This window comes from Porites lutea, chromosome 11 (genome assembly GCF_958299795.1).
Source record: "Porites lutea chromosome 11, jaPorLute2.1, whole genome shotgun sequence".
In the NCBI taxonomy this organism is placed as follows: Eukaryota; Metazoa; Cnidaria; class Anthozoa; order Scleractinia; family Poritidae; genus Porites; species Porites lutea.
The window spans coordinates 20530009-20539802 of record NC_133211.1 but is presented as its reverse complement, the minus strand read 5'-3'; the positions used below and the strand labels follow the sequence as shown (position 1 = coordinate 20539802).

At 36.2% G+C, this 9794-nt stretch overlaps 1 protein-coding gene across 1 annotated transcript in view; it reads right to left on the bottom strand.

Moving 5' to 3' along the window:
* Nucleotides 1–5718: 5718 nt before the first annotated feature.
* The window catches only part of LOC140953318 (glutamate receptor 2-like), a 28825-nt gene continuing 24749 nt past the window's right edge, over nucleotides 5719–9794 (bottom strand). Inside the window, exons 13-16 of the mRNA XM_073402811.1 lie at nucleotides 8720–9087; nucleotides 7747–7971; nucleotides 6794–6966; nucleotides 5719–5858 (exon numbers count right to left, since the gene is read on the bottom strand). Of these exons, the coding sequence (XP_073258912.1) occupies nucleotides 6796–6966; nucleotides 7747–7971; nucleotides 8720–9087 (764 nt within the window). The 3' untranslated portion in view covers nucleotides 5719–5858; nucleotides 6794–6795. The remainder of the gene's footprint in view (nucleotides 5859–6793; nucleotides 6967–7746; nucleotides 7972–8719; nucleotides 9088–9794) is intronic.

Genomic DNA, 9794 nt, shown 5'->3' with positions numbered 1-9794 from the left:
TGAATATAAGCCATAAAGGACTATATAAAATTTTCCTTTCATTCAAACGTTCTTTTCAAATCTCGTGGTTGCCGGCGTTTGAAGCACATCAATGAGTTACCCTATTCTAGGAGTTACTTTTCGTATAGTGGTTCTTAGCAACCGTTAGGTCTGTTCTTTTATTGTTGTAGCAAGGGTTACACAACGCTTCGCATCTTACAATATACGCTCACGTATAGGATGAAGCATGACTCAAAATCATCAATTACGAAAGGGAAAACATTGTTTTTTGGTAGTATGGCATTTAAACTGGTTTGCTTTCAATATATTTCTGTTTCATTTCTTTGCAATACGTTTTTGATAGTCAAGAATAGACTGTTACCCCAAGCGTTATTCAAAATTTTCAATCTGCTCATAAATAATGAACATCCGTCAGAAAAACGATTCCGCTAAAACACTTCAATCGCGCCATTCTTTTTAAAATTATGTTCAATTTCTACAGTCAGTTTGGTTATTTTGCAACTCTGCAAATACACCTGTCCCCTCCCAATGAAATGAACGTAAAGTAGAAAACGAAGGCCCGTGATCAAAACACTGAGGAAAAAACCTGACGAAACAGAGGTAGTTGTTATTTTCAAAAACCTAATAAAACCTAATAACTAAAATTTTTTTAAGACTTTGTTGAAGGGATTTTAAATCAAGTTATCAGAAAAAAAATTGAGATTTTTTTTTCCAAAGAAAATATTGACTTTCATAAGTAAACCAACGAGGACTAAAAGGAAGCTCGTAACAACAGTATTTACAGTATTTATAAGAGTTGGCCACCACCCTTTTCTTAACAAGCGTCTTTCTTCAATCCACGAAGGATAATAAAATATGTCATACTAAGCACTAATAACTCCTCATTGGACTAAGTCGCTATCTCGATTCACAGACTGGAAAAGCACAGTCGATTTGCAGGCGAAATGGGGATGAATTTTTTGCTATATTGCTAATGGATGATGTTTCTTTAAATTCTATATACTATGACATGATGCTTTTAGTTATGCAGATTTCAAATGCGAGAGAGCATTAAGCGAAATATATCTCGTGTTTCAAGGGTTTTTTATTATTCAATATAAAAGGCTTAGGTAGTTTTCTCTTAAAATTTACATCCAAGGCGTAAATGAGATGTGACGGATTGATTCTGAACAGTTACAGTTCGGTAAACTTGAGGCCTTACCTATTGCATTTTGAACACGGTTACAAAAGCGATAATCACTTCTAAATAAGCAAAAAAGGGACTGAGTTTGAAGAATCAGCTATTTACTTTTCATATCCGACAACTGAGCTAACATTAGGTCAATGCCTATTATATTTAGTAGCCTGTGCGCAATTAACAGCCATTCCGTGCTATCGAGGCCCATTTTCACTAAAACAGCTGTCCAAAACTTTTAATATGATGCCTTAGATCACTGTTATTTTTCCTCTGATATTGTTTATTACTTACCTTATCGAAGTGCCCGGAAGGCTTTTTAATTGGCAGTATATATACGCTGTGATGACATCGCAAGACGACGGTCAGTTGGAAAAGGTTTCAAAAAAACTTTTTTACTGACTCCTATGTCATCATCATGGATCACCATGCAGCTCTTTCCTCTTCAAAGAGGCTATCTCCACCCCCCCCCCCCAAAAAAAATAATAATAATAAAGTGAAGAAGAGTGATTCGTTTCTTTTTCTTTAACGAAAAAACCAAGATCCTTTTTAAATCAGTAAATCACTCATTAATATTGACCGTCCCGGAAAACAAAGTTAAGTAGATTTGAAAAATTTATAAAGGAAATTAATAAATAAATATTGTTGTGAACGTAGCGACAGTATAATTATTCAATTCACAAAATATTTTATATTGAATATTTATTCCCATTCTTTTTTGCTGAATGATATATGCTCAAATTCTCGTTCATAGAACCCAGTGAAATGCTCCTGAATTTACCCCGTTTTATAATTATAATTATTATTTTTATTTTTTTTTATCACACTTCACCTCAGGACAAAAAGGTTTCGTTTAGTGTTACAATTTTGGATCATGCAATCTGGTTGTCATTAAAATACCCAGCTCACTATGCAATGTCTTCATGGTAGTTTCGTTTTCGCAAGGGCTGTTCTATGTTCCGCTTTGTAGTTGACTCTTAACAATTTTGGTCTGAATTATTAAATTAAAGATGGTGGAAGAAGATGAATTTGTCTGTAGGCTTATATTGCCGAGCTGATTATAGAAAGCAAACGGTGCTTTCCCTATATCTGGATTCTGAAATTCTGCCAATGACGAAGGTACTCCCACAGTTTTATTTCACGCTCGCCCTTCAGGCTAACCTACTAGCCATACAGTAAAAACCCGCGACTAAGAACTTGGATTAGAAAGAACCTGTAAGGCTAAAATTTGCCACTTAGGCCCCGTCTATACAAGAAACTGTTTACCCTAAAATCTGAAACAGATTCATATTTTCTAAAATCTATGTAAAAAAAATCTGTTCACTTGGGCAAATAAGAATTAAGCCAACATTCATGATCCTCTTTGGAGACATAGGTGCTTTATTTAAATTCAACTGCAATTGTTAGCAGTCAAATAATGAATTTTTTCTTCAGAAAATACCTAAATAGCATAAATTTGTACCAATTACCATTTATGTAAGAACCTGTTTAAGCTAACTTGGGCAAATGCAGGCTTAGTCCCGGGTTTTTACTGCATTGAATTTTTAAAGGACTCTAAAACCAAGAGTTTATATATTTCATGCAGTAAATATTTTGACTTCTCAGAGACAAAGGGTCACTACGTGATAAACACGATCTCTCTGTCTGTTTATTTCTAGATAGACAGCATCCACGAACTTCGAAGTCGAAGCCTAATTTGTATCAGTACGTACGAACTAAGTTATCATTTTACAGGGGCACCCAACGGCAATTTTCGGGAAAATATCTGTTCGGAAGACGATTTGAGAACTAGAATTTTCGGAACATTTGTTGTAAAATTTCTTGCTTGCCTGCCTCTCCTAGGATTTTCGAACATCTACAAAATGGTATAATTACCCATTTTAAACGGATATTTACCCTTAAAAAGGCCACCTAGAATTTTCGGGAGCCTTTTCCTGGCTGAAATTTTCGAAAAGGTAAGTTTTGATCCCTATAATTTTCGGATCACTAGACTTTCAGCTAGGAAATCTGAACAGATGAAAAGTTTTTAGGGGATAAAAATATGCCTATATCTACCGTTTAAATACTAAAATACGTTCAACAATGCTATGTTAAGTGGTTTTGAACTATATCCTCGTTGGGTGCCCCTGATTTTAGCCTCTATACGATTTGCCTCTTTGGGTGGCAACCTTTTCAAATTAAAAAAATGCAACAATAACAACCTTTTCTTTTCTTCTTGAACTACTGTCGTTAAATCTGTTGCATCTGCAAAGGAACTCTTTAAAAAGAGATGCAGAGTTTTGGAGGTACTTCATCTTCTTTATGGGTGCAGTAAATCACGGTTTTATTACTATTTAGCGTTGTTTTCCTAATATCCGATATCCCAACTTTTAAGTTGGTCACAGAGCGAAACACTTGTCTCAAACCGACATGAAGTAGATGTCTCTAGTACTTTTTTAGATTCTTTCCATTTTTGTATGAATAGGGGTACTACCTTTGGCTATATTTCAAAAAGGAACCCAGTCGAGAGAAATTCACCTTATAAGTACAACGAAGGGTATCTATTTGTAAATAAAAGGAAGACAAACACTAGAGCAAAGCGTAAAACTCATTCCAGGTATTCTGTATTCTATTACGAGTTTTATTTAAACAAATATTATATTTACGATAATACAATTGATAAGGGCCTTTTAGATCCTTTTATTAAAACTATTGGTTGCTAGCAAAAAGAAAAAGAAGCACAGTTAGTAATCATATTAAGACCAAATTCATTCTTTATCAATTTATTGAAAGTTAAGGACTCGTATTATAGAACAAATTACAGACACAGTTTAGATTGGGGTTGTTAATTTAGTATTATCGTCTCGCGTTTCACTGTCGGTTATTAATTAACGGTACTATAATTAGCGCGCGAGAGAGAGAGAAAGAGAAAAGAGACGAGAGATGAAATTAATTTGAGGACCGACTTATTTCCAGGCCGTACTCAAGTATTACGAGCGTTTTTTTCACAAAATTCAACCCAACAACATCTGAAGGAGAAATTGAATGTACGGTGGGACACTTTTTTCTAAATAACAGTAGCAATCTTCGCATTCAAAATGATCAGAAATTGATTGCTGACTTGACTGGACCGGAAGTTAACTTTGCGTTTGACTTTTGAAAATTTGCATATCCAGATACTGTCTTGTTGTTTTAGTTTTAACTGGAATGGTCATCGTGGAATGTTACCTCGCGCGGCAATGCGTGATAAATTGGTCCAGTCAACTGGAGGCACTGATTATACGAGAGCAGCTGTGGAGTTTCAGCCCTTGTCACCGCTATTCATTACCATTAATTTAAATTGTTAATAAATCAATAACCAACAATGGAATGCGAGACGATGATAACAACCGCGTGACACCAACAGTTAATTATAAACCACACAAAATAAACGCATTGTGAAATTTACGGACAAAGCGCTGACACAAACATCGTTTTTGCATCGTACAACAACTTCCATCTCATTTTTCTCCGCAGCAGATTCATGAACAGAACAGGTAAGTTTTTATCTCTCATTTAATTTCCATGTGCAGCTTACAATAAGAATGTGGGTTCCCTATGAGAGAAATCCGGAAGCAGGAAGATCAAGGGATAAAATGAGGAGATATTCGATATTTTTCGCTACGAACGTAGTCAGTTTCTTCTTTTCTTTTAATTGATATAATTATTTATTTTACTTTCAAGACCCGGTGTTTCATTTATTGAAAAAACCCTGATTAAGAACTACTCAATTTTCATTTCAAAATTTAAAAGCCATTGTTCCGGTTCATATTCATCCTTTGTTTTATAGTTTTATATTCTCTTGTGTCGAGCCACGACACGATGATTATCAACTAGCAAACCTGCTTTAAAAAAATTCGTTAAAAAGCAGTAATATGCTGTTAGCAGTACGCTGTACAATGCACTGCAGCGTTCTCCGAGAAATAGATGAACTTGAAGCTATGAGAAGAATGACTTATAAATGAAATATTATCAGCTATGTTGAAAATTTGCAAAAAACTACTACTCGTTTAAATACTTGACGCTGGTTACGACTTACCTGTCTGAAAAAGCATCAACGATTTTGAATGGGAAAAAAGATTTTTACTTAATATGCTACAAAAGCTTATAAAATTGCGTCCAGAACGGTAATTCTTCCATTGCGACCATACGCAAGGGTGCAGTGGAGCTGAGCTCACATCATTCAGTCTCTACTGAACACCGATCAAAACATTTTCTAGGCGAATTCAACAGATGTCTTTAATAACTTACGAAAGAAAACAATTGGTATAAATATTTTTAAGTGTTTATCAATAGGCATGTTGCGACATTAAAATATTATTAAAAGCAATAGTATAATCTTATAACTACCTTTCCTACACATTTACGGTATCTGAGAGATGAATGCACTGCCAGCCTCATTGAAGCAGCTGAGTATCATTAGTCGAGTAGTCTCTGCAAGTATCTCTGCAATCAGGACTGTACCGGCTTCAAGTTCTCGGCTGAACTCGAGCAATCTGGTTTCCTTACCAGTCCTCTACAGTTTGCTCTCAGGTGCGCACGCATACTTGTCAAGGGGGTAGAGATTGATCACATTTGGCTGTTTAATGCCTGGCTCAACATGTCTGATGTTTTCCATGGGTATGTATTCGTTATCGTCTTTTAGCTTGCCATTGGCCTTACGACACTTGAAACAGAAATCAGAGAAAGCAATTATATCCCTGTCAATACTGAGGCCTATTGTTTATGACTATGTTCCTTCTAAAGAAACAAATTTAAAACCAAGCACGCCTAATCTTTGTTTAAAAGCTACCCTTCCTAAGCTTTCCGGGAATACCGTAAAATTTTGAAAATAAGCCCCGGGGCTTATATTTTTCAAAGGCTCTTTTTGAAGGGCTTATTTTTGGAGGGGCTTATATTCGGAGGGACATTTGAGTTTCAAAATCGCTTGGGCTAGCCTCATATTTGGAAGGAAATTTGCCGTTTTTGCTTTGTTTTACTTTGTATTTGAGGGCAATTTCCAAGTAAAAGCCCCCGGGGGGCTTATATTTGGAGGGGCGAGTTAACGGAGGGTTTTTTGCATTACGAGTTTATGGGGCTTATATTTGGAGGGGCTTATTTTCGGAATTTTACGGTATTTAATTCTTTCATACCTTCAAAACATTCTAAGGCATTCCCTAGGCAATTTCAGTTTTTGATCAATAGGCCTCCTTATCTGAATTCTTTGATAATCTATGTTCTAATATAATCAATGTTTTTTTTTTTGCCCCGCACGTTCCCCCTACCCGTCATTATACAATGTATGACAGAAACCATTTACAGGGCGTTTTCGCTCACGTGACCAGCATCTATGCAAATTCATTGGAACAAAAGAAATTGTTTACATAAGAAAATAGTCCAACTCCCTCTAGGTACACCAACATAACCGCCGTTTCATTGTTTTGGAACACCAATCTGGCTGCCGTGACGTCATGTAAAAACTGTCTGCAATACAGTAATTTGCAACAGGAATAAAAGCGAATTTCGCCAAATTTCGTCGAATGTTCTCGAGAAAGTTCGCTAAAAAGTTTGCGAGGAAATTTCGCTGGAACGTCAGCCAACTTCTGTTGAATGAAACTGTACCTTTATCCCCTGCCAAACCACTTCTTCCAGCCAGATGGTTCAGGCTGTTGCTTGGCCACTGGTCTAAGTACTCTGTCACCCTGTGAGAGTACCACCCCTACCCGTACTCGGTTGAGATTGTTGTGATCAGTTGATTCTTGAGATTCGCGACTAAAGCGTCGTTTTAAGGCAAGCTGCGAGGAAAAATGAATTTCATGGCATCAAACAGAAATCAAACAACTCGCATAGCGACAATTGAGTCATTTCCTGCCAAATGCTGTCTGAAATTTGAAATTACTTTACCGTTTTGAGTGAGGTATCAGACTTTCTTTACTCCCAAGGGGGGTTCCAAATATGCATAACGATTATGTTTTGCGCGCTGTGTGCATTTCTGCTTTTATCATGAAATTCATTTTAAAGTTCATATCCAATGTTTATACAATTATGTACTTTTATGTATACTGTATGTTCGTAAACACAATTTCAAACAACATTAGCAGGTCAAGCCGAGAGTGTTCTGCCCTTGATTCACATCAAGAGTTTATTTTTTTTCACCGTGATTTCATATTTCGTTTTAATACTCGGCCCATGGATTGGAAAGAAGTATGAGTGTTTATTGTTACTATTATTTTTTTTGTGAAAAGTATGCTAAAATGATATGTATGGAATGATGAAAAAAAGTGAATTGTAAAACAAGAAAAAGGAACAAAGTGCTAACGACTCAAATCAAAGGATTAAAACAGGCCATTTGCGAGTTCGTAAAACTCTCAGTTTCAAAATGAGTCTAAGTGTACAACCGTTCTAGTAATAACGAGTTTTATTAGCATGAGAATAAAAATTTATTTTGTATATCAATGCCTTCGCACTTAGCCTCGCTTCGAAACAGGGGCTTAGAGCAACTTAGAAATGGTCTGTTCATATTATTATTAATTATTAATTAATTATTAATTATTATTATTATTATTATTAATTACCTGGCCATTGGTTAACATATCAACCAAATTCTTGCAGCGCCTCTCAATGATAAGCAAAACAAGGGAGACGACCACACCACCCAGTAAAATAATAAACACTCCGGCCAAGTTGTTCAGGTCAAGACGCTGTGTGTTGCCAGTCTTAGACTGCGAGGGCTTTGGACACTTACTGCGATCATCCCACCAAGTTCGGCGAGTTTTTTCAATGAAGTTCTTTTCTCGCAACTATATGAGAAAAAATTAAAACCTCTGGTATGTTCACGCTACACTCATTACACAACAATAGTAGGCAATTGTAATTGAGCCACAGGCATCCTATCCTGGCCGGCTGGGGCTAATCATGAAGAATAACCACTGACACAGAGAAGATTGGCCTTAGAGAGGCATTGCCTGGATCTACAGATACAGCATTTTGAAAGTTTTCTTCTAAATTTGGCTTTATTTTGTTTCTTTCAAAAATATCTTTATTAGTTGAGAATCCTTGGTAAAATGTAGATAATATATTTTATTATTATTGTTATAATTATTTTGCTTTTTTTGGTGAGAAAACAACAGGGAGAGGTGCCCCTGACCGGTTAGCAGATTTATAAGTGGTTTATGTGTATATTTATTCCCTAAATACTTTCTTTCCACTCAAATTAACTCCTTTTCAAAGAAAAATGAAATGCAACCGGAAATTCACTCTTAACAAAACTTAAAGTTTTTAATATGTTTTCCAGCAACTATTATAGCTAGCCACGAAAACAACTCAGTCAAGAGTAAAGAAAATGGTGCTCTAGTTAGAGAAAATTTATCAGGGTGCCAAGCCCTATACAAACAGAAACTATTCGTCGAAAACCTGATAGCGGGGGTATCATCCAACAGCCCTCGATCCATCCAGAGAGGGAATAGCAGTTTTCAAAGTAATTCTGTCACGAGGGCGGTTTATACGATCGAAAACTAATTTATACATTACAAATACAATTTCCCTTACCTTCAGAATCGCGACGGTTATTCTATTGGTATACGGTGAATTCCTCTGAAGCCCAAGACCATAGCTTTTGGTCTGAATCAGATTATTCAGCAATTTTGTGTTGCATGGTTTCTGTTGATTGTGGTACTCCAGATACGGGTACTCTGTTATGTAAGCGTAATTTTCTTCCCTGGCCCTTTTTACTCCTGTTGTGGTATTAGGAACAAACGTCTTATATTCCCTCATGTGAGAAAACATTTTTCTGTACAGAGAGTTTTCAGAAGTCTCGAAGAATTTTTTCACTGATCCACCCTCCATCACACCGTATTTCATCTCGTTCTGATTTGCAAGAGCTTCCAAAGAATTGATAGTATCTGCTGTTTGCTTAACTAAAAAGAGAGTTTAAATAGGTTGGGTTAGGTGAAAAACAAAACAATACAAAACAAAATTAGAGGTTTCTGTTTTCAGTATCTTCTATCTTAATAATTATAAATTTATCCTAAATACCCCATATCACTATTTTGAAATAATTAACAAGTTATTTATTTTATTTTACATTGTAGTCACCATCTGTCTTCTCATTGGCTAAAAGCCTACAGTTAATTCTGGGAAACAGCGCAACCTACAGATTATTCACTAATCTGTACCTACCAAGAGACTATAACGGGGACAGAGAGGGCATCCCCCATATACACCCTATTCCATAGGTAATTCGTCTCGAGTTATTTTTAACACCACAGATCTCGAGGGGGATTAGACAACAGCCAATCACATAGCGCGAATGTGTTCCGCGTGGATGACCCACGCTGAGAGCCACGCGTCCTTCACGAAATGACGCAGAACAAAATTGGGGAAGACGCGGAGGGCGATTTTTCTATTCCTTTTGTCGACGAAAACGACTACAGCGAGATTTCTGCGAAAGCTGTGTCAGCGAAACCGAAATTAAAAAAGAATCGCTCTTCCTCTCTTGTATAGAGCTAACAGTAGAGCAGGAAAATCCTTAACACCCTGAATATTCTCTCAGGATCATTTATAATTTACAGTTTGAAGAGAACAATTTCTGGTTTGATGTTTATTTTTTTCAGTCTTTATAGCG